The sequence below is a fragment of the Zophobas morio genome, unplaced genomic scaffold, assembly GCF_036711695.1.
Source record: "Zophobas morio isolate AGI-343-1 ecotype UQ-CSIRO unplaced genomic scaffold, CSIRO_AGI_Zmor_V1 ptg000011l, whole genome shotgun sequence".
NCBI lineage: Eukaryota > Metazoa > Arthropoda > Insecta > Coleoptera > Tenebrionidae > Zophobas > Zophobas morio.
Genome location: NW_026972116.1, coordinates 19,598,962 through 19,622,828, shown reverse-complemented (window position 1 = coordinate 19,622,828; position 23,867 = coordinate 19,598,962). Strand labels below are relative to the sequence as shown.

Sequence of the window (23,867 nt, the reverse complement as noted above, 5' to 3'; positions counted from 1 at the left end):
TGAAACTATTACGAAATAATGATCGGGTCCACTGGGTAAATATCCCACCTTGTCGTGATAAAAACTGATAAGATAAAGTTAGTACACTTCAATCGTATGTACTTACTTTACAAATACGCTGCCCAACTAAAATGATGTCTAATGCATGGTGCTTAGTGTAAATGCGCGAAAATGTAAGTTAAACACATTGTTTATCAATTAAAAGATATAGGTTAACAGCTGACATGACATGCACAAACAAATGACAAACAATGAAAAACGTCAGACGTCAGACTTTGAAAAACAGCAACATTTTGGTTTTTTACAGTCCTGTTGACCTCGTTAAATAAAACACATTCACGACATGCAAATAATGTTTAACGAGACACTTAATTATAAACAGTTCAACTTTAACACGTTGTTAGATTACGCATATACACCGATAATCTGACTGTGTAAATTCAAAAATCAATGTTTATTTAAGTTCGTAAGTACTATCATTGTTTACTTTGTTTATATAATAATATAAATCGAAATTATGTCAATAATATTCATTTGAAATAATTAATCCAATTTAATCCACCTTTCACGCGCCATATTTGCCTCCCGTGATTGGTCAATTCGCCTTAACTGTCATATTATTTAGCGCCAAATTCAAACCTGCCCCTATGACCCAATTGCTCAGTCGCGCGGAAAATGGTAACGTTATCGTTCTAACCTAAAAAATGCACGTGCACCATATGTAGTAAAGTAATTAGATATTTTACCGGTAGGATTATCAAATTACACAGCCACTAATCCCAGTTAATAACAAGATCTGATAAATCGACCCAGACTAGTCAATTTGAAAAAGTAAGTAAATGATGTAATCCTAATCGACTTTTCGTTATAACGTGAATCCGTGTCAGACAATACAGTTCACCAAAATGCCTTCAAACAATACCAAAGTAGTTAAATCACCAACAGAAAATAGGTTGATATCGCCTGCAGAAACCCCGAGAGAAGAAATGGTGGAAGAAAAAGTGAAGATGAAGAAGCAGTTGGGGCTTCTGGAAGGGGTGGCGATCATTTTGGGAATAATTTTTGGATCAGGTACGTGATTGTGTGTGATTTCTCACACTAACCTCCCGTTACAGGAATATTCATCTCGCCGAAGGGCATAATACAAGAAGTAAATTCAGTTGGGTTTTCCTTAGTTGTATGGATTTTGTGTGGCTTTTTATCAATGATTGGAGCCCTTTGTTATGCTGAATTAGGTACAGCAATACCAAAATCCGGCGGGGACTATGCTTACATTTATGAAGCATATGGTCCTCTACCGTCATTTTTGTATTTATGGGCGGCAAATTTAATTTTTGTGTAAGTGACTATTTTGTGGTAATAAAAAAGTGCATGTGGTTTTGCAGCCCTACAACGAACGCCATAATGGGGCTAACGTTCGCTAAATACGTTATCCAGCCCTTTTTCCACCAGTGTAATTTACCAGAAGATGGTGCCACTTTTATGGCGGCTGCTACCATTTGTTTTTTGACGTTTCTAAATGGTTATAACGTGAAAACTACCACTAAGATACAAAACGTGTTTATGTTTTGCAAAATTGGAGCTTTGGTTCTTGTTATAATAATTGGTGTTGTGTGGATGGGGCTTGGGAATGTACAAAATTTCCAGAACGCGTTTGAAGGAACAAGTACTAATCCTGGAAAAATAGCAAAGGCGTTTTATTCTGGAATTTTTTCATATTCTGGATGGTAACTCAAATTGTTTGAGTTGATTAAAAACTAATACTAGTATTGTAGGAATTACTTAAATTTTATGACTGAGGAGTTAAAGAATCCCTATGTGTAGGTGTACAATTCTTCAATAGTTATAGTTGTCTAATTTTGATTTTAGGAATCTTCCAAGAGCTATTTACATTTCTCTGCCTTTGGTCACAATGATTTATGTTTTAGCCAATATGGCATATTTGTCAGTTCTAACACCAGATGCTATGGTATCATCAGATGCTATTGCTGTGGTACTGTATCTCACTCAAAAATTAGAATGTTAATTTATGGCAACTTTTTAGACGTTTGGCAATAACGTTCTAGGAAAAGCCGCCTGGATAATCCCTGTTATGGTGGCTATTTCAGCATTTGGCGGTCTAAGTGTTCACATAATGACATCGTCTCGAATGTTATATGTAGGTGCCAGAAATGGCCATTTTCCAACATTTCTGTCCCACTTGAACATCAAAAAATTCACCCCAATGCCTTCCTTAGTGTTTTTGGTAAAAAAGTAAAAAAAAATATTTAAAATTTAATTAATGTTTTTTTTTTTCAGAATATACTTTCACTTTTTATGCTTTGCACTAACGACATTCACACACTTATAACCTACTGCACTGTCGTGGAATCCTTTTTCGTCATGTTATCAGTGTCAGGTTTATTGTATTTACGGTGGAAAAAGCCTGACATCCCAAGACCAATTAGAGTGAACTTAATAGTTCCTATTGCTTTTGTATTGATCTGTATCTTTCTTATTATTTTACCATGTTTCGAAGCCCCCATTGAAGTGGGAATGGGGGCACTTATAACGTTATCAGGAGTGCCTGTTTACTACTTTGGAGTAGTGTGGCAAGATAAACCTATGTTGTACCAAAGTTTTATGGGTATGTAAAACTCAATTCAAATGTATCAAACTGACCCCTCTTTTCAGATAAGGTGACTGAAATAAGCCAGAAAATTTTTGTTGCTGCCCATGAAGATGAAGACTTGGAAGAATAATTTACACATATTGTGTTTAAAAAGTATTATTTTTTATTTATTTTTATTTATTCACAGCTTTGTTTACCAACCATGTTTGCATGCAACCAATTGTTTGTTTTGATAAATGTGTAGCACTGAAGTTGGATCTCTGTTGGTATTTAGGAAACTGTGATTTTTTTACATAAAAACCAGTTGTACACTTTGTACAGACTAATTTATAATAAATTGTTTTGTGACAATTTGTATTCTCTACACACAAATTACTGAGGAATGTATTTACAGATTATATTTTTGTCTAAATCTACATGCCAGTAATACACGGTGAACAATTTACATGAGTTCATCTGGGTTAAACATTCCCTAAAAATTCCACAGTTGCATTATTATTGACAAATTGCACCCACCTACCTTTGCACGCCTCAGAATTGAGTCTTTGCTAGCATCATACGGATGATCCTTGGACGGAATTTCCAAAACAGCAGGAATTGGCGACGTGTGTCCATCAATAACGTGCCTGATCATCTCTGCAATATTCTGATTGATCAAAATTATATCAATGTCATCTCTTTTCATGAATCTCTTAAAACACTCCTCAACTTCACTGACGGCAGTACCTACAATACAATCATTACCGTCCGTACTGTGCAATCGTACGGAAAATACTTTTATCGACCACCAGAAAATTAGGGTGACGATTTTTGTTAATTTCACCAACTCCGCCCAATAAGAATCCAACACAAGTGTCCTTAAATGAACAACAATGTATGAAAGCGTGCACAATAATGCGCTTACCTCGTCCCCGATGACGGAAATTAATTTGCCTTTGATAGCAGCGTGTAGGGCCATTTTTTCGAAAATCTGCTTCAGTTATTTGGGAAGAAATTTAGAGGCTATCACCTGACTTGAAAAGCACCTGACACAAATTACAATGACAGTTGACAAGTGACAGCCAGTGGTGCCTCTCTAGTTTGTTTAAGAAAAAATAGCTGTCAATTTGACGTTTAATTGTTTAAATTCAATCTACAAAATTTGAAATTATTTTGGCACGGTATGTCTATTTTGGTGTCGTTGTTGTTGCTAATTACGCTTTTACAGATGTCTAGTACAAAACTGGCGAAAATTAAAGATGCCAAAGAGACGTTTCAAGCTCTTATGGAATTGTCTCGATTGCTGTGTACTGGACTAGATGCTGAAACGTTATCCATTTGTGTACGGTTGTGTGAAGCTGGTATTAATCCCGAGGTTCTCGCCACAATAGTGAGCGAATTACAGAAAGAAGTTGCTAACGCCAACGAGACTAGGTTAAGCAAGTGATAGCTTTTTATTTAAAAATGTAACAAAATATAAAAATATTACGTTATAACTCTTGTTTGACGTTGTTTGAGTATTTCCCTGGATATACCTTTCCCTCGATAGTGACACTCTCACATTTTTCTTGCTCTATAAGGTACTCTTTGGCAGTCCATGCCTGTGAGCCATCTTTAAACAAAAATATCGCCCTGTTGTCGTCAACCATATATCTGAAACAACAGTGTCATTGTGGTTCTAACTTTTCAAAGTTGGCACCTTTCTGCCTGTATGTGGTTATTCCAAAGACTAGTCTGCCAGAGTTTTGTGATTTCTTCACTTTCGTCCCTTGTAGGGTTTCCCACAACACTAACAAAGGTCATCAAAGTGCGCCCTTTTTTCGTGGCTTCTAGCAGACTTTGGGGGTCTTCAGGATTCAAGTTACTTATGTCAATTTTGGGCATTGGACGTAAATGTTCCGGTAGTTCGTCCTCTTCCAAGGGGTCATCGTCTTCCTATTATCAAAAATTTTAATGACGTTACAACTGTCGCTATTAAAGACAATTTTACTAACTTCCCATTGCTCTAGCAGTCTTTCCATGTCAGCATCCGAGTAATCCCTGATGTCTTTTTTAGCCCATTCTGGTTTTTCACCTTCCTTGGCTTTTTTTGAACTGGATACACTTAGTATGATTATACAACAAAAAATAAACACGGTATTCTTCATGTTTTAAAAACTGCCGACTTTTATCAGATTATAACCTTACTATGTTGAACTTGATACGCATGCGCAGAAAATTTTCGCCACAACAAAATAATTTATTTACATAAGTTCTGAAGAACACAAATACTATACAACAGTTTATCCTGCAACCTGTTCCACACAACAGAGTGACAACTCTGTATATTGGTCAAATAGTTCCTCAACACTTCTTCACTCGCGACAACCGCTCCATGTGACTTCAAAAACACCCCCAGATACGCTTCAGCCAACTCAAAGTCTCTGTTTGATTTCAACATAAACTCAATGCACTTGAGAAACTGTAACATTACTTCAACTGAACCCCCTCCTTCAGGGGCCAGGGACTTAACTTCAAAGTCGATCATTGACGGACTGAACGACTTCAATTTTAAAATGACCTCGCTAAAATCGCCGCTTTCTCCCGTTCTGTCTAACATTTTTCCAAAATCTGTTAAATTTAATAACGTCGCGGGAATTAACAATTTACTGCTGCTATCAGTTTCTGGTTGCTTTAAATCAAACTGGAAATTTAAAGACGCTACAGTTGGCAAAAAGAACGGTGCCGCTTTTGGGGCTTTGGGTGGCGATTTGGGTTTGTTTCGTTTTTTGATTACGTCTAGATTTAGCAAGTTTTGCCACCTTGACGTGGCTAAACCTGATAGTGTAATGAGATTGTGGCTAATTTGCTCAGGTGATAGAAACTCGTCTGGTTCTTCCTTAACGTCTTCAATTTCCTCTTGACTTTCTTTAAGGCACTCAGGGAAAGCCACTAGTTGGGGTTCATCGCTCGGATTTAGTGCTTTTAAGGTGATTTTCGAATACAAGGTGCGATTGGTCCATAGAAATATTCCCAAATAGTCGACATGCGCAGTGGCTAAGGCTTCGCCAGTTGGTGACATATTGAGAGAGACGCAAGCGACCTCTGTAGCGAATTGGTCAACTAATTGACACGACGGAATATCCCAAGTTCTGATGGTACAATCCATGGAAGCGCTAATTAACCATCGGGAATCTGGGCTGAAGGTCATGTCTGTGATTTGGCCGGTATGACCGACAAATTTTCTAACCACTCGTCTCGTTTCTATATCTATTACGTAAATGTCGAAGTCTTCTAAAGCTGCTGCTACCATGCAGCTTTCTTGGTGTGAACGGAAAAAGCTGATTGGTTCTTCCAAGGTTATAACCGACAACGGACTGTCACCTTTATTTTTAAATCTCCAAAATTTTATTCTACAATCGCTTCCCCCAGTGGTTGTTAGTTGGTTTAGAGAATCCGTGATTACACCCCTTACTGATGAGTCGTGTGCTTTAGGGCTGCCATAAGAGTCGCGCCAAAGGCCTGACTGCATGTTAAACCTAAACATTAAACAATTACCCAAAAATTATAAAAATAATACAACGGTTTACCTGTCAACATGACCTGTGTTGTAACCCACAAGAACAAAATTTCCACAGTGTGTTAAATGTAAACACGTTGCAGCAACATCTTGAAACCCGTTAACATTAATTTTTTTTTTCTGGAATCTCTCAGGAAGGAGTTTCAGTTCTCCCATTTTCAATTTGTCATAGGACCATGTGGTGACCATTGGTATCCCTAAATGCACTGCAGCAATATTATCCCATTCTTTCTCTCTGGTTGTTTCAGACGTGAATTGTGTCATAGGTGGCATAACTAATGGATCTTCCACACTTCGCCCGCGTTTTTTTGACACTTTTCTATTGTAAGACGCTTTTCCCAGACTTTTATTAAATTGTTCAGTTTGTGTGTTGAATATTCTAAGAGTGGAATCGCCAGCAGAGCTCAAAATGTTGTGACCATTGGCACCATGGAATCTAATGTATGAAGGTGGAGCTGAATGGCCTATGAAATTTTATTGTTATTATTATTATTATTGTGACTTAAATATTTGTACAATCTTACCCTCTCTAAGCCTTAAAAGCCTGGCCCCACCATCCGCCATATCAAAAATCCACAATTTCAAAGTATTATCAGGGGAAGATGTAAGAATCAATGGTTCATTGGGAAGACACACCATCCCAGTAACACCCCCATTGTGTGCGGACAGTAGTTGACTAGCAACCCTGCGTTCTTCTAAATCCCAGAACACCACATGTCCCACAACACTTCCAGTCGCCATAATGGGGCTCCCATCAGTTCGAAAACTAATAGAAGTAACCAAACCCCAATCCTGCATGAACTCCATCACAGTTTCGTCGAATTTTAAATTATGTAAAATAATTTTCCCGTTCGCTAAACCAATCGCCGCTACATCTATAGCTGGCGCTTGCTCCAAACAAGTAATTGCAGATTTCCACCCTTTAAAAGAATAAATCAGCTTGAGATTGTTAATATTCCACAATTGCATCTCCCCTTGCTCACTCCCCAGTAAAATCTTGTTAATGTAAGTACTGGGGTGCATAATCGTAGTAATTTGGAACGTTTTATTGCTGAATGTAAGTTCGAGAAAAACCGTCTCTTCCTTGATGTCCCATATTCGAACACCGCTGCTTTCGTCCACTGATATTAAGTGAGCCCCAAACGGTAACAACAAATGCACGGGTTTTCTGTGACTTTTGTACACGTGTTTTAGCTCTGTGCCTCTTCTCCAGGCGTAGATTTCGTTACCGCATGCTGTGTACACATGGAAGGCATCAGCGGTCATTGCTGTTATATCTTCCGGGTGTAGACCGCCGACACTCAATAAACCGAAGTGCGATATTCCGTAAGTGTGGAACGATTTTCCCACACATGTTACGATCAAGTTTTCTTTGCGGCTTTTTATGTAGCGGACTTGTAAGGGTAGGTGGTTGCTTACGTAGCCTAGGCTGCGGCAAGGTAAGAATATTTTGCTTCCTTTGGGCATTTTTTCATTTAAATGTATCGCTGAAACGGAGGAACTGCCGAAAACATGCACCGGATAACTTAAAACGACAACTAAAATCACACTAAAATATGCAAGAGTCAACACGTGTAATTTGTAGGTTATGTTGTTATGTCAAAATCACAGAACAGGTCATAATCGAATGTCAAAAATGTCGATAATGTAGCGAACACAGTAGCGAACAGAGATTTCTTAGTAACTATGTAACTAAGTTACTAAGAAATCTCTGGTAGCGAATAATAATAAAAGTGAAAATGTTGGATTAATGTTATTAAACAAAACTTCCCTTGCGCCTGAAGTACAATCAACCATATCGAGTTTTTTAAGAAAAAAAAATAGATAAATCAGTCACAGTTTAAGGAAAAAAAAAACTGGCCCATGAGGGGATCGAACCCGCGACCTTCGCGTTATTAGCACGACGCTCTAACCAACTGAGCTAATGGGCCATACACGTTGGGTTCTCTTTCATTAATATATGCGGACAGGATAAGTTTAATTTTTTTAATGAAAATTTGTATGCTAAAGTAAAAAATCAAAGCAAATTCATAAATCACAAATACAATAATATGTTATTTTATCAAATTTAAACTGAATTTATTAAATAAAATTCCTGAATACACCTACATTTTGACCACAATCAGTCCGGTAGTTTCTGAGATTGTCTGTCTAATAAAACTCGTTCAGACGACAGGAAGTAAAAATGTGATTTATTATCAGAGGCAGGTGAGTCCTGTTGAATCAGCTTGAAGAGTGAAGACCAACGAAATATACTTCATTTAAAAAACCTATTCGAACACTGTGGTCTACCACGGCTGCTGGTGTCTATGGAAAATTTCCAATTTCCAGATGGCCGAATTCGCCTCTGCCTTTGAAGAAATTTGAAAGAATCTCGGGAATTTTTCTGTGGACTGTTCTTGAAGCAATTTTTGACAGAATCTGATCAGGGACTCCTTGTGTTTTGCTTTTGAAGTAGTTTGAAAGAATCCTGATGGCCACTTGTGCCTGGTTGTTAAAATAGTTTGAAAGAATGTCGGAAATCTCTTTGCCTGATGGTTTCTCAGTAATTTGAAACAATCTCGGGCCTTCAATTGTCTGGTTTTTGAAGTAGTTTGAAAGAATCTCTGGGGCCCTCTGTACCTGTTTTCTGAAGTAGTTTGAAAGATTCTGAGTACTCTTTTTGTTTTGATTTTGAAATAGTTTGAGAAAATTTCGGGACTCCTTGTTCCTGGTTTTTGAAGTCGTTTGAAAGAATCTTGGGGACTTGTTTTGTTTTGTTTTTGAAGTATGTAGTTTGAAAAAATCTCAGAGATCTTTTGTGTTTTGTGTTTGAGATTGTTTAAAAGAATCTCGGGGACCCCTTTTGTCTTGTTTTCGAACTACCTACTTTGAAAAAATCCCGACAATTCCTTTGCCTAGTTTTTGAAATAGTTTAAATCTCGGGCACACCTTGTGCCTGGTTTTGAAGTTGAAAGAACTTCGATGACTCTTTTTGTTTTGGGTTTGAAGTAGTTTGAAAGAATCGCGGGGACCCCTTTTGTTATAATTTTGAAATAGTTTGAAAGAATCTTGGGAATCTCTTGTTTTGTTTTTGAAGTACATAATTTGAAAGAATCTCGGGGACTCCTTTCGTTTTGTTCTTGAAGCACTCTGAAACTATTACGGGGACCCCATTTCTTTTGTTTTTGAACTACCTAGTTTGAAAAAATCTCGGGGGCCTCTTGTGTCTGGTTTTTGAAGTAATTTGAAAAAATTTCGAGGATTTCTTTGGCTAGATTTTGAAATACATAGTTTGAACCTAGAGGACCCCTTGTGCCTGGTTTTGAAGTTGAAAGAACTGCGATAACCCCTTTTATTTTGGATTTGAAGTAGTTTAAAAGAATCTCGGAAACCTCTTGTCTTTTGTTTTTGAAGTAGTTTGAAAGAATCTCGGGGACCCCTTTTGTTTTGATTTTGAAATAGTTTGAAAGAGTCTTGGAGATCTTTTGTCTTGTTTTTGAAGTAATTTGAAAGAATCTCGGAGACTCCTTTAGTTTTGTTTTTGAAGCACTCTGAAAGTATTACGGGAACCCCTTTTCTTTTGTTTTTGAACTACCTAATTTGAAAAAATCTCGAGGGCCTCTTGTGTCTCGTTTTTGAGGTAGTTTGAAAAAATCTCGGGGATTTCTTTGCCTAGTTTTTGAAATAGTTTGAAAAAATCTCGGGGATTTCTTTGCCTAGTTTTTGAAATAGTTTGAAACTCGGAGGCCTCTTAATTGTGACTGGTTTGAAAGAACTTCGATGACTCCTTTTGTTTTGGATTTGAAGTATGTAGTTTGAAAAGAATCTCGGAGACCCTTTGTGTTTTGGTTTTGAAGTAGTTTGAAAGCATCTTGGGATCCCTTGATTCTGGTTTTTGAAATAATTTGAAAGAATCTCGGAAACCCCATGTGTTTCGTTTATAAGTAGTTTGAAAGAATTTCGGGGATCTTTTGTGTCTTATTTTGGAAGTAGTTTGAAAGAGTTTCGGGAGCCCCTTTTGTTTTTGAAGTAGCTTGAAAGAATCTTGGGATCCCTTGTGCCTGGTTTTTGAAGTAGTTTGAAAGAATCTCGGAGATCCCTAAAGGGCTTGTTTTTAAGGTAATCTGAAAGAATCTTGGGGACACCTTGAGTTTTGTTCCTGAAGCATTTGACGGAATCTTGGAGACCCCTTGCGTCTGGTTTTTGAAGTAGTTTGAAAGAATTTTAGGGCTCCTTTCGTTTTGTTTTTGAAGTAGTTTGAAAGAATCTCGGAGACCACATGTGTTTCGTTTTTAAGTAGTTTGAAAGAATTTCGGGGACCTTTTGTGTCTTATTTTAGAAGTAGTTTGAAAGAGTTTCGGGCGCCCCTTTTGTTTTTGAAGTAGCTTGAAAGAATCTTGGAATCCCTTGTGCCTGGTTTTTGAAGTAGTTTGAAAGAATCTCGGAGATCCCTAAAGGGCTTGTTTTTAAGGTAATCTGAAAGAATCTTGGGGACACCTTGAGTTTTGTTCCTGAAGCATTTAACGGAATCTTGGAGACCCCTTGCGTCTGGTTTTTGAAGTAATTTGAAAGAATTTTAGGGCTCCTTTCGTTTTGTTTTTGAAGTAGTTTGAAAGAATCTCGGAGACCCCATGTGTTTCGTTTTTAAGTAGTTTGAAAGAATTTCGGGGACCTTTTGTGTCTTATTTTGGAAGTAGTTTGAAAGAGTTTCGGGAACCCTTTTTGTTTTTGAAGTAAATTGAAAACATCTCGGGTACCCTTCTTGTGTCTGGTTTTTGAAGTAGTTTAAAAGAATCTAGTGGACCCTTTGTGTTTCGTTTTTGAAGTAGTTTGAAAGCATCTTGGGATCCCTTATGCCTGGTTTTTGGAGTATCTAGGGAACCTTTTGTGTTTTGTTTTTGAAGTAGTTTGACAGAGTGTCGGGTACCCCTTGTGTCTGGTTTTTGAAGTAGTTTGAAAGAATCTAGGGAACCCCTTGTGTTTTGTTTTTCAAGTAGCTTGAAAGCATCTTGGGATCCCTTGTGCCTGGTTTTTGACGTAATCTGAAAGAATCTTGGAGATCCCACGTGTTTTGTTTTTATGTAGGTTGAAAAAATTTCGGGGGCCCCTTTTATTTTTGGAGTAGTTGAAAAAATCTTGGGGACCTTTTGTGTCTTAATTTTGAAGTAGTTTGAAAAAGTTTTGGGGGTCCCTTTTGTTTTTGAAGTAATTTGAAAGAATCTCGGGTACCCCTTGTGTCTGGTATTTGAAGTAGTTTAAAAGAATCTAGGGGACCCCTTGTGTTTTGTTTTTGAAGTAGTTTGAAAGAATCTTGGTATCCCTTGTGCTTCGCTTTTGAAGTAGTTTGAAAGAATCTAGTAGACCCCTTGTGTTTTGTTTTTGAAGTAATTTGAAAGCATCGTGGAATCCCTTGTGGCTGATTTTTGAAGTAATTTGAAAGAATCTCGGAGACCCCATGTGTTTTGTTTTTATGTAGTTTGAAAGAATTTCGGGGGTCCCTTCTGTTTTTGAAGTAGTTTGAAAAAATCTCGGGGACCTTTTGTGTCTGGTTTTTCAAGTAGTTTGAAAGAATTTCGGAAATCCCTGGTCATGTTTTTGAAGTAATTAAAAAAAATCTCGAGCAATCCACGTGTCTAGTTTTTGAAGTATCTAGTTTGAAAGAATCTCGAAGTCTCGTATTTATTACAATAAATAATAAAGCGCGGATTTCCGCTGCTCATTTAAAGAGCCAATCAATTTGGGGACATTTACATTGACGCACCGAGCTGGTGGTGCCCCTGCGTGTCATCAGCCAACACGTCAATTTTGACATTTACTGCGCCATGAAATTTTTTTAATGATTTTTATTATACACACACCGGTTAAGTTGCCATTAATATTTTAGCAGTTAAACAAACATAAAACGTGGCGTCAACATGACACGAGTTTACTTATTTTTGCTGATTTTTTTATTAATTAAATCCATCGTGTGTTTGGAAAGAGAAATGACCGTCAACGTAGACCCCAGAAAAGAAGACTGCTTTTTTCAGGCGGCCAAAGTGAGCGACGTAATAGACTTTGAGTATCAAGTGATCGACGGAGGGCACGGTGACTTGGACATCACTTTCCACTTGGTCGATCCCTCTGGCAGGATCCTCGTAGCCGATTATAAAAAAAGCGAGAACAATCATCGGATTGATGCGGCGCTGGCAGGAGACTACAAGTTCTGTTTCGACAACACGTTCAGTTCGTACAACGCCAAGACCGTGTTTTTTGAGTTAATTGTCGAAGGAGATGATAATTCTGAGTGGGGGAGTGATGAAAATATTGATTTGGAGGGGCTTCGACCGGAAGATGTGTATGAAATGAAGGTGCAAGATATTCAACAGGTTATAACTAATGTGAGGAATCACCTATCGAAAGTGCGGCACATGCAAGAGTTATTCAAGTCGCTTGAAGCAAGAGACAGGAATGTCGTTGAGGAGAATTTTTTCAAAGTCAATACGTTTTCCATGGTGCAGATTTGCACCATGCTTGTTGTTGGGTTTATCCAAGTGATAATGGTCAGAAGTTTGTTTGATGACAATTCAAAAGTACATAAAATATGGAAGAATTTAAATAAAAGATAGTGATTTTGTTTGTGTTCATTAAACTCTATGGGACTGATAATTTTCAATGTGTGTGTGTACAAAAAATGTTAAATGATTAAATTCCATATTTATTATTATTACTAAAAAAATTGAGTTAAACATGACCAAAGTTGATTTAGCAGTGCCATGATATTTTCCTAGTCATAAGGTTTTGGATGGAATTTAATCAAACAGCAATAACGTATTACATTATTTACTTAAATTGAAAGTCTTGATATACTGTACTATACTGACTTCCAGGATTGATTAATAAATTACATTTTCTATGCCTGTTATCTTGCTACGGTTGTAATCCAGTCCTCTTTGTGTCCTGGTTTTGTGTACACTTTAACTTTACTCTTCTTTCTGCGTCTTCTGACTGAAGGCTCAATGACATTTCGCTTCTGCAAACTTTTAAATCTTTCCGTTAATAAATTCCCTTCTTTCTTCAAACTCCTCAAATTTCCAGTTATATCAGGCCCCATGTTAAAGTCCAACTCAGTTTCTTCAAACTTGATCGCGCTCAAGCGTTTAGGTTCCTTTTTTTTTAATAACAAATTTTTAAGACGCCTTTCCCTCAAAATCTTTGCTTTACTTTCAGTTTTGTCAATCTGTTTATTCAAAGTTTTCAGCTGGTGGATGTCAGAAATTTTCTTTTTGGAAAGTTTCGCAGCCCTTTTTAACAGCTCCAACTGCATTTGTTCTTGTTGTTTTCGCCGCTGCTGCAACGTTTTCTTTTTATTTTTTGTTGGTGGATTAAGAGCTTTGTACTCGCTGTCGCTTTCATTATCATTATCATTTGTGCTAGCACTTTGTAAACCTTGAGACATTTCTTGTAGCCACATTGACTAAAAAATAACAAGTAATAAATTGTTATAACAACGTAAATAATTGCTTACATCTCTCTTTTTTGCAGTAACTTTACTAAACATGTCTCTAGTGACACGATTGAGATGTTCTTCTTCTTTAATTATTTTCATTTCTTTTTCGGCGACCGTTTTCAGTAGATCCTGGTGATCGTCATAACTTGGATTGTACGACATTCCTGGATGAGGCATCTCAATTGTGGGTAAAACGCTTGATTTGATTTTTTTAAGATCTTTGACGGTTTTTCTTATTTTACCAGTCCCCGCTAAATTGTGTTTTACTGTATTTTTTGAAAACCAACCATTATTTTCAGTCAGTTGATCATCTGAAACATAGACGTTATTTTCCATACCAAAATACAATTTTTATTTGTAACCTGCGTCCCATATATTTTGAACAAATTCGCCCCTTTTAGGGTCATTTTGTTTTCTCTCTTCATTTACTTTTTGATCGCGGATTGCTTGCAATTCTCGGTGTTTCCAAATACCTTTAGCCCGATTTTCTGCCTCTTTTTTCTTTATTAAGTCATTTTTTCGTTCTTCTTTGGTTCGAACGCGATTTCTGCGGGTTAAATAAAAATGACCATGGAAAAATGACAATGGTGACTTGTTAAACTTCATTTACCTTTTTCTAATTGGATCAGGAACTTTAGTGTGAGGCTGCAACACAGCAAAACATCTTGGTGGTTCCAAAAACCGCTTCCTTTTTCGCTCTTTTGATGAAACTGTTTGCTTAGACGGTTCGACGTCAACTTTGAACAACTGATCATCGGTTAGAGTTTCCAGAGGGGGGCTAAAATTATTTGTGATTATTTATTACAAAGTTTTGTGACACATGTACCCCAGACGTTCTTCCAAGCGCTGATCTTCCAAAAATTCTTCAACGTCATTAATATTCACATGTTTTCGCCACGACAATTTCGACTTTTTCGAAACGCGTTTTTTCTTCTTCATAACTGGTTTGGCCATTTTAAAATATTTTCACTATTTTTCGGGTTTGTCTTCTATATGTTTCCAATTTACACGCGTGTTGTCGACATAACCTTCAAATTAAATGTCAAAGCTCATCAAATTTCCCTAAAATGTGATTTGTCTTGTCCACGGTTGTCAGAGGTCTGCTTGTCAAGTCTTGTGTAGTTGGTTGACTATATTTTTTCGCAAAAAACAAAATGGAATACACATTATTGTTCAGTTTTAAAAATAAGCGGTTTATTATTAAGATTATAACTATTTTTGAAGTAGGTGGAGAAATTATTTGTTTTCTCGTCGGAAATTAAAAGATTCATTGTCGCCAACTTAAGTTGAGGCCAACAAATATTACTTTTACTTTCCGAGCGTAAGCGAAGGAAGTATTGTAATCAAGTCTGTCGGCCGACTCTCTAGTCTCTACTTTTACGTTTTCTCGACCTGTCGTAACACCTACAGTTACAGTACGAAGAAATAGGTTCCCCGTTTCCGTCTGTCTGTTTGTCCGTCTGTCTGTCTGCCGTCCCGGATTTTTATTAGACAAATATTCTCCGAAAGTACTAGGCCGATTGTTGTCAGAATTTGTCTAATCATCCCCACCAATAATGTGATTGTACATAGTAAATGGGTTTTAAATTGTATAAAATAACATACTTCTACACATGTAGTTTATGAATCTGCATTGAGTTTTTGCCCGAAACGTCCAGATTTTTGGAAAAAACAATCAAAATTATAAATTGACATTTTGCTATTTAATTTTGAATGTGCGACACCGTATACTTTGAAATCTTGGAGATTTTTAATTTGTTTATTAATAACCAAATAATTAATAAGACCCTGCTTAAGATAAAACTGATTTTGGCAAATGACATACCTTCTAAGAAAATAAAGGACTAGTGGGCGGGGCTAGTACTTAGTAAAATAAGACTGATTTTGGCAAATGAAATATCCTCTTAAGAATATAGAGGGCGGGTGGGCGGGGCTACTGCTTGCTTGTAAGATTGTGTAGAAAAAAGCTGAACTCAACCACGAATTAACAAACACGATGAACACAATGAAAAAATAACTCGTCGCAGTTGTCTAAAGTAGGTAACAATGAAGATTTCATATTTTCAAAGTATTTATATTGTGGTGACCACATTTGAATTAAAATTTCGCGCTAAAAAAATTAACAGTGGCGCGAAATCGCCTTTGAATAATTTGAATTTGAAAAAAAATCAATAAAAAGATCGTTGAGCATAGACAACCATGTGCATGTTAGCGCTTTTTGGGTAGTGGGTAGTTCTGCTTGAAATTTTAGTTAGAAGGTTGGTTGAAGAGGGCGTCTTGATAGAAGATGGCGGCTTGGTATGAAGGTAGGCTTCACTGTGTATTGTGTGGCGTGAGTAAAAACCACGTGGTAAGTAATGAAAGGGAGGAAGCCTTTGTTTAACGACAATTAAACGTAACGACGATGATGCCACAGTTTCCCCAATGCGCGGAGCTAATTCTTTCGGCTTTCTAATCACAAGCATGCGACGCTAACACGTGTAAATTTGATTCATTGTTTGTAAATTCACAGTTCATGTTAGGAATTTAATCGTTAACTAGTTCTAACGCAATTTAACAGTCAGGAATTTGTTTAGATGAACACTTACAGGAGTTTTTATGAAATTCACTTTGTCAGGACTCGTTTGATTTTGTTTGGCTAATTATGAATAAGTTTCTGGATACTAATACTTAAGTGTTACATTATAACACTTCTTAATTCTTCACACAAAATTGCTAATAGTTCATTTACGGCACTATGGAAAAAAAAAACGTAGAAAGGCGGCAGAATTTAGATTATCGTAGACTGAGGAGCTGAGAGATTAATTTTCACCCTTAGGCAGTTATTATCATCGTTATCATCATCACCGCGAGATTTTTCCTCGCAACGCAGGACGCATTTTGTGTTTATTTATCATGTGTTTTGTTTGGGATAAACAGTCCACGATATGAACCCTCAAAATAAATTGTTTTAAGTAACCAATCACTTGGATCACGGCATAAAGTAACATAATATAAATTTTTTGTTTGAATCGTAGATAAAGTGTGGCATAATTTAACATAATGTAAACTCTTTGTTTGAATTTTTTCTATCTCACAATTTTAACTTTGTATGGCGAATTTAAATGTTGTTTATTGCTCCTTTTGAAACTTTGACACTTGTTCAGTTGTAGTTTAATATCAGAGTTATAGAAAAGGAACATTTAAAGGGAATTGAAGTTAAATAACACAGAAACACGTAGCGGGAGCAGAGTGCGCGGTTCCTTGTCGAGCTGGCGGCCGCACCATCTGCACAAAAGATGCAGTCTTGCATAGAAGTCAGGGACGGTCTGGATGACGTGACGCTGTCGACTTGGGCCAATAGTCGAAACCCAACCACGAGTTTGCGACCGTAACAGCCTGTTCCACGCGGCACGTTTCTTGGTCATAGAAGGGTGCTTGTCGATAGAATAGAATCACCGTCACGGTGTAACAACAGCCACGACCAGGAGCCCCAAACTCCGCTAGTGGGTATTTTTGTTTTGCTTTAGAATGAAATCGTCATAATTCGATCGCCACACTCTTATAGCGTTCTTGTGCCACTGCCGCTGCAAAGTTTTTTATTAAAATTTTGTTCTCTTATAATTTTAAATTTGCTGTGACATGTCTGTAATATCATGTGTAGGTATTTGCATTCAGTTACTTTACTTCAGATTTTGATTTCATTCCAAGTCATTCAAAGTTTTTTTTGTAGCTGAGCACTAAGAAGGTCTTCAACTTGCGCAGTGGAGGAATAAATAATTTTGTGTCCTTCATATATTTGGTGTTGCTTGCATCTGAACGCCTCCCGTCATTTTTCAAAAACACAATGTAGGATTCTATTTTGTCAGACGATCACAGCCAAGACCAAATTTTGAATTTTTGACCTTTTGGACCTCTTTCGTGCTTTTCTTCCTTTTGGTCCTTTTTCGTCCTTTTCGTCCTTTTCCGTCTTTTTCGTCCTTTTGGCCCTTTTTAGTTCTTTTTGTCCTTTTGGTCCTTTTTAGTTCTTTTTATCCTTTTGGTCCTTTTTCGTTCTTTTTCGTTCTTGTCGTCCTTTTGGTCCTTTTCGTCCTTTTGGTCCTTTTTCGTCCTATTGGTCCTTTTTCATCACTTTTGTTCTTTTTCGTCCTTTTTGTCGTTTTTCGTCCTATTGGTCCTTTTTCATCACTTTTGTTCTTTTTCGTTCCTTTTTCGTCCTTTTGGTCCTTTTCGTTCTTTTCGTGCTTTTTGTCCTTTTCCGTCCTTATTCGTCCTTTTCGTCCTTTTTGTCCTTTTGGTCCTTTTTCGTCCTTTTTCGTCCTTTTCGTCCTTTTTCGTCCTTTTTGTCCTTTTCGTTCTTTTCGTCCTTTTCGTGCTGTTTGTCGTTTTTCGTCCTTTTCGTCCTTTTTCATCTTTTTTCGTCCTTTTCATTCTTTTTGTCCTTTTTCGTCCTTTTCGTCCTTCTTCGTCTTTTTTCGTCTTTTTTCGTTCTTCTCGTCCTTTTTGTCCTTTTGGTCTTTTTCGTCTTTTTTGTTCTTTTTCGTCCTTTCGGTCCTTTTTCGTACTTTTTTGTCCTTTTCGTCCTTTTGGTCCTTTTTCGTCCTTTTCGTCCTATTCGTCCTTTTTGTCCTTTTGGTCCTTCTGGTCCTTTTCCGTCTTTTTCGTCCTTTTGGTCCTTTTTAGTTCTTTTTGTCCTTTTGGTCCTTTTTAGTTCTTTTTGTCCTTTTGGTCCTTTTTAGTTCTTTTTGTCCTTTCGGTCCTTTTTCGTCCTTTTTCGTTCTTGTCGTCCTTTTGGTCCTTTTCGTCCTTTTGGTCCTTTTTCGTCCTATTGGTCCTTTTTCATCATTTTTGTTCTTTTTCGTCCTTATTCGTCCTTTTGGTCCTTTTGGTCCTTTTTCGTCCTTTTCGTCCTTTTTCGTCCTTTTTGTCCTTTTCGTCCTTTTCGTGCTGTTTGTCGTTTTTCGTCCCTTTCGTTCAATTTCGTCCTTTTCGTCCTTTTTCATCTTTTTTCGTCCTTTTTCATCTTTTTTCGTCCTCTTCATTCTTTTTGTCCTTTTTCGTCCTTTTCGTCCTTTTTCGTCTTTTTTCGTTCTTCTCGTCCTTTTTGTCCTTTTGGTTTTTTCGTCCTTTTTGTTCTTTTTCGTCCTTTTGGTCCTTTTCCGTCTTTTTCGTCGTTTTTCGTTCTTGTCGTCCTTTTTCGTTCTTTTGGTCTTTTTCGTCCTTTTGGTCCTTTTTCGTCCTATGGGTCCTTTTTTGATCATTTTTGTTCATTTTTGTCCTTTTTGTCCTTTTCGTCCTTTTTCGTCCTTTTCGTCCTTTTCGTCTTTTTTAGTTCTTTTTGTCCTTTTTCGTCCTTTTCGTCCTTTTACGTCGTTTTTCGTTCTTGTCGTCCTTTTGGTCTTTTTCGTCCTTTTGGTCCTTTTTCGTCCTATTGGTCCTTTTTCATCATTTTTGTTCTTTTTCGTCCTTTTCGTCCTTTTCCGTCTTTTTCGTCCTTTTGGTCCTTTTTAGTTCTTTTTGTCCTTTTGGTCATTTTTCGTCCTTTTCGTCCTTTTTCGTCGTTTTTCGTTCCTGTTGTCCTTTTGGTCTTTTTCGTCCTTTTGGTCCTTTTTCGTCCTATTGGTCCTTTTTCATCATTTTTGTTCTTTTTCGTCCTTTTCATTCTCTTCCGTCCTTTTAATAGATATATATTTGCCAAACAGCATAAGCCACAAGTAGGCAAAAGAAAAAAATACAAAATACATATATAAAAAACAATAAACAAATAAGTGTACAGATGCGCACAAAAACATATAGAAAAATATATAAACTAATTAGATAAAGATAAACTATTTTTTGCTAAACTCGAGAACAGCTTTACCTAGAATACATTTTAAGGAATCGAAGTTAAGATCACAATCTTTCGCAAATATATTAAAGTTGGAGCAAGCAACCGTGATAGGCGATCTCTTTAGGGCATTACTTCTATTAAAGGTGCAATAAAACGTGCGACTACTTCTACTCGATAAACGAGGCACATAAAAATTAAGATAATCTAAAAGCAGGGGACAGTCAATATAAAAATTATTTAACTTATATACAAAATTAATGGATGATAAGACCCTCCTTGTTTCAAGTGACAATACTCCAAAGATAGACAAAAGGATGGAATGCTCAAAGTGTCTATGAGGGTAATAACCAAAACGTTGGCGATAAAGAAATTTCAGAAATTTACGTTGGATACGCTCTATCCCTTTAACCATATAGGAGTACACAGGATACCAAATTAGAGAGCAATACTCGAGTTTAGAACGCACCAAAGCGTAATATAGGGTCTTCAAACTATCGTTTCTATTTCTAAAATCAGAACAATTTCTGTAAATGAAGCCTAAAACACGGCATGATTCCTTAATTTTAATGGTAATATGTTCCCTGAAGGTAAATTCAGTATCAAATGTCACACCTAAGTCAGTAGTTTTCGAGCAACGTTGTATTAAGTCATTATTAATGCTATAGTCAAACTGAGTAATCTGCCTTTTACGACTGTAAGATATCACCTTGCATTTACCAATGTTCAGAAACAGACAATTCTCGCAACACCAGTTATAAACTTTATCTAAATCATGTTGAAGATTTAAGCAATCGCTAAAACAATCAATTTTGGCGTATAATTTCAAGTCGTCTGCGTAGAACAATCTGTTACTATCCATTATGTCACTAAGGTCATTGATAAACAGTAGAAACAACAGGGGCCCTAAGTTGGATCCCTGTGGTACACCAGACGTGGCGAAAAATGGCAAGGATCTACTCTGTTGATAAACAACTACTTGCTCTCTTTCAGAAAGATACGATAGAAACAGATTACACAGTCCTCCCGAAAACCCAAAGTGATCTAATTTCTTAATGAGTATAAGGAAGTTTATGGTGTCGAAAGCCTTCCGAAAATCGGTGTACAAAACATCCACTTGGCCACGCTGGTTCAAAGCTTCGGCAACGTATTGTGATAGTACAGCTAAGTTAGTTTCAGTTGATCTCTTTTTCATAAAACCATGCTGACAAGGGGAAATTAAGTTTTTAACCTGTGCATATAAGTGTTTATAAAGAATAGATTCAAAAACTTTTGAAAAATTCGATAATATAGCAATGGGTCGGTAATTCACAATATTAGTATGATCTCCACTTTTAAATACTGGACAAACTTTAACTTTTTTCCATATTGAGGGGAAGGTTGACGTTTTCAAGATTAAATTATAAATATGCAGCAAAGGTTCGCAAAAAATATTGTAACAATCTTTCACTATATAAGCTGGTACCAAGTCTAATCCTGCAGTTTTTTTATTTTTAACTTGCTTTAAGGCAAGGCGCACATCTGACAGAGAGAAGCAATGTACAGCGATATTCGGGAAACTTTCACCTGACTGCTTATCACATGGTTTGTTACATGAATTTGAATTTGATTCAATATAGACACTTTGAAAAAAATGGGCGAAAGCATTAACAATAGCATCAGCATTGTCAAGTTGAGAGTTATTATATGTCATTTGACCAGGTATCCTGGTGTGACTTTTTTTACCACGAATGTAGTTCCAAAATGTCTTAGGATCTGAAACTAAATTACCTTCAATTTTGCTAATATAATTTTCATATGCAAACCTTATCATCGTTTTTACTTGAGATCTTAGTGCCTTGTAATACTCATAGTCTGCAGATTGCTTACTTAACTTGAATTTTTTATGAGCCTTATTTTTTAATTTGATTTTACTAATTATTGAACGGGTAAACCAGATAGGGTATCCCTTGTCGTGTTTACAAACAGTATACGGGACTGTATAATCAAATGTGGAATAAATTAAATCGTAAAAAATATTGCACGCATCATCAACATCAGAACAATTATATAACAAGGACCAGTCTATTTCTGAGAATATTTTGTACATAGTAGCAAAGTCTGCTTTTGAAAAATTATATGTACGGGGTACAAAATCTGGTATAAACTCTTTATAGTGATTATGTGCATAAGACAAATTTACTACTAAGCAGGGATGATGTGCGTCAACAGGTACAAATGCTTCATCAAATTTACTTACACCACATACTAAATCAGAAAATACAAGATCTAATATAAATCCATGATTATTGGGGATATTATTGAACTGAGTGAAATTAAAAAATTCCATAAAATTATTTATAATAATAAGCCTTCTATCATTATCCGACTCGTTAGTGAAATGCACATTGAAGTCACCAATGAGAAATGATTTGTCGACATCATTAAGCACAATAAGGAAGTCTTCTAACATTTCAAAAAATAGCTCAAAATCAGCCACTGGACAATGTGGAGGAATATAAATTACACAAAGACAAATATTTATGTTATTGGTTAATTTCACTTTACAGCAGGTAAAATCTATCATAGGAAGCACAGACCTTATTGACGATACATTAAGAGGTATAAGCTGATAGCGGACTTTAGCAGCAAGTAACACACCGCCACCTCTTGTTAAGTCGCAAGCTGCAAAGGCTCTATCACATCTCACAACGTTGTAAAACATTGGAAACAGCTCAGCATCACCAACATCAGCAGACAGCCACGTTTCAGTTAAACACAGAAAGTCAAAGTCAGATGCACAAACTTCATCGTAAAAAGACTGTACTTTTGTCCGTAGACCACGAACATTTTGGTAATAAATTATTAAGGTACTGACAGATTCCAAATGGTACTTATCCTTATTGTCTAAAGGCATGCTTATAGATCCTTCCCCAATTTTTATGCGGTAGTCTTGACTAAAAAAGATTTAGAAGCGAAATTAAATCGTCTCACAGTCACACCTTGCGGCCAAAATTCTTCTTTAAAAAGCACATCTTTAAAGGCGAACAATACACCAACTCTAAATGATTGATAAGAACCTTTTACTGGAAGTTTTTCCACGGTAACGTCTTCTGATGAAAGTTTGTCACAAATGTAAGATTTAACAGCATCTATATCCGTTTCCTGACTCACTTTTCCAACATAATACCAAGCTTTTTTGACATATGTGGACTTGAAGTTGTTCCCAGCATCTGCGTTATATTGAGATGTACCAGTTATTGAAAATTGAGGTTTTTTCTTGTTCTTTGATCGACGTTTAGGCTCAACCCACGGATTCTCCTTTTCGGTATCTAAAAAGTGTCCATCTTCATCAGAGGACCCCAAAGTTTGCTCTGTTTGTTTTGTATCATCGGCTGATTTTTGTATACATTCGTTATCTTCATTTCTTTTGGACGCTTTATCTACATTTCTTATAACTGGTATCTGTTTTTTCAATGACGGATCCGGTTTATTCAAATCCTCGTATTTACACTTATTTGTATCAGCAGAAATGGGCTTTGATGGAAACTTTGAGGCAAAACTCGGAACATTGCCATTATTAGTTAATAGTCTTACCAAATCTTTGTTGTTTTCCTTTAAGTCGTATACTTCCTTACGTAACATTTCGATTTTTTGCAGCAAAGGTTGCATTGCTACATTGATTAACATCAAGATGTTATCATTATCACTATTATTAATACTTGATGCATCAACTGGTTGGGGAGTCAAGTAGTTGTTTTCGTTTTTGGACATGCCATCATCACTATCACAGCAAACAATCTGAGTTTCACTTATTATCTTGACATTTTTTAGAAGCTTGACACAACTAGGGTGGCTAAGAGAACCACATCTAACACATCTAAGCCCTGTAATGGGCAGACTTTTGCACTTCTTACACGGTATTGTCGGGAGACCCGAAAACACGTCTTTACTCTGCGACATTCTGAGTAAGACGTGTCCTTTTTCGTCGTTTTTCGTTCTTGTCGTCCTTTTGGTCTTTTTCGTCCTTTTGTTCCTTTTTCGTCCTATTGGTCCTTTTTCATCATTTTTGTTCTTTTTCGTCCTTTTCGTCCTTTTCCGTCTTTTTCGTCCTTTTGGTCTTTTTTAGTTCTTTTTGTCCTTTTGGTCCTTTTTTGTCGTTTTTCGTTCTTTTTCTTCCTTTTGTTCTTTTTCTTCCTTTTCGTCCTTTTGGTCCTTTTTCGTCCTTTTGGTCCTTTTTAGTCCTATTGGTCCTTTTTCATCATTTTTGTTCTTTTTCGTCCTTTTGGTCCTTTTTCGTCCTTTTCGTCCTTTTTCGTCTTTTTTCGTCCTTTTCGTTCTTTTTGTCCTTTTTCGTCCTTTTTGTCCTTTTTAGTCCTTTTGGTCCTTTTTCGTCCCTTTCGTCCTTTTTCGTATTTTTCGTCTCTTTCGTCCTTTTCGTTCTTTTGGTCCTTTTTCGTCA

General features: G+C 36.7%; 6 protein-coding genes and 1 non-coding gene across 8 annotated transcripts; 2 read left to right on the top strand and 5 right to left on the bottom strand.

Annotated features, from left to right (window-relative positions):
* Positions 1-86: 86 nt before the first annotated feature.
* On the top strand, positions 87-4,086 carry LOC135127139 (Y+L amino acid transporter 2). 2 transcript variants are annotated; one of them, XM_064053483.1, is made up of 11 exons: positions 87-173; positions 753-831; positions 888-1,071; positions 1,116-1,338; positions 1,386-1,727; positions 1,776-1,820; positions 1,870-1,993; positions 2,045-2,245; positions 2,299-2,626; positions 2,674-3,771; positions 3,819-4,086. In XM_064053483.1, the coding sequence occupies exons 3-10, from the start codon at positions 906-908 to the stop codon at positions 2,739-2,741; spliced, it is 1,497 nt and encodes a 498-aa protein (XP_063909553.1). In that variant the 5' UTR covers positions 87-173; positions 753-831; positions 888-905; the 3' UTR covers positions 2,742-3,771; positions 3,819-4,086. The 2 variants fall into 2 exon arrangements, with proteins under 2 accessions (XP_063909553.1, XP_063909554.1); XM_064053484.1 differs by lacking the exon at positions 87-173 and adding an exon at positions 349-466.
* Positions 2,995-3,607, bottom strand: Vha14-1 (Vacuolar H[+] ATPase 14kD subunit 1). The gene is made up of 4 exons (XM_064053490.1): positions 3,516-3,607; positions 3,387-3,468; positions 3,132-3,337; positions 2,995-3,083 (listed from the first exon to the last, which is right to left on the bottom strand). The coding sequence occupies exons 1-4, from the start codon at positions 3,567-3,569 to the stop codon at positions 3,054-3,056; spliced, it is 372 nt and encodes a 123-aa protein (XP_063909560.1). The 5' UTR covers positions 3,570-3,607; the 3' UTR covers positions 2,995-3,053.
* On the bottom strand, positions 4,026-4,800 carry LOC135127143 (LDLR chaperone boca). Its single transcript, XM_064053489.1, has 3 exons — positions 4,585-4,800; positions 4,290-4,525; positions 4,026-4,243 (listed from the first exon to the last, which is right to left on the bottom strand). The coding sequence occupies exons 1-3, from the start codon at positions 4,735-4,737 to the stop codon at positions 4,081-4,083; spliced, it is 552 nt and encodes a 183-aa protein (XP_063909559.1). The 5' UTR covers positions 4,738-4,800; the 3' UTR covers positions 4,026-4,080.
* Positions 4,801-4,816: 16 nt separating this feature from the next.
* Positions 4,817-7,742, bottom strand: LOC135127136 (WD repeat-containing protein 36). Its single transcript, XM_064053481.1, has 3 exons — positions 6,674-7,742; positions 6,160-6,613; positions 4,817-6,108 (listed from the first exon to the last, which is right to left on the bottom strand). The coding sequence occupies exons 1-3, from the start codon at positions 7,614-7,616 to the stop codon at positions 4,830-4,832; spliced, it is 2,676 nt and encodes an 891-aa protein (XP_063909551.1). The 5' UTR covers positions 7,617-7,742; the 3' UTR covers positions 4,817-4,829.
* Positions 7,743-8,006: 264 nt separating this feature from the next.
* Positions 8,007-8,080, bottom strand: Trnai-aau (transfer RNA isoleucine (anticodon AAU)). Its single transcript has one exon. It is a non-coding gene; the product is annotated as a tRNA-Ile (tRNA).
* Positions 8,081-11,908: 3,828 nt separating this feature from the next.
* Opm (opossum) lies at positions 11,909-13,035 on the top strand. The gene has a single exon (XM_064053480.1). It carries the CDS (start codon positions 12,047-12,049, stop codon positions 12,737-12,739), a length of 693 nt encoding a protein of 230 aa, XP_063909550.1. The 5' UTR covers positions 11,909-12,046; the 3' UTR covers positions 12,740-13,035.
* On the bottom strand, positions 12,938-14,682 carry LOC135127134 (ribosome biogenesis protein NOP53-like). The gene is made up of 5 exons (XM_064053479.1): positions 14,447-14,682; positions 14,231-14,398; positions 13,983-14,167; positions 13,639-13,931; positions 12,938-13,587 (listed from the first exon to the last, which is right to left on the bottom strand). Exons 1-5 carry the CDS (start codon positions 14,572-14,574, stop codon positions 13,033-13,035), a joined length of 1,329 nt encoding a protein of 442 aa, XP_063909549.1. The 5' UTR covers positions 14,575-14,682; the 3' UTR covers positions 12,938-13,032.
* Positions 14,683-23,867: the final 9,185 nt, after the last annotated feature.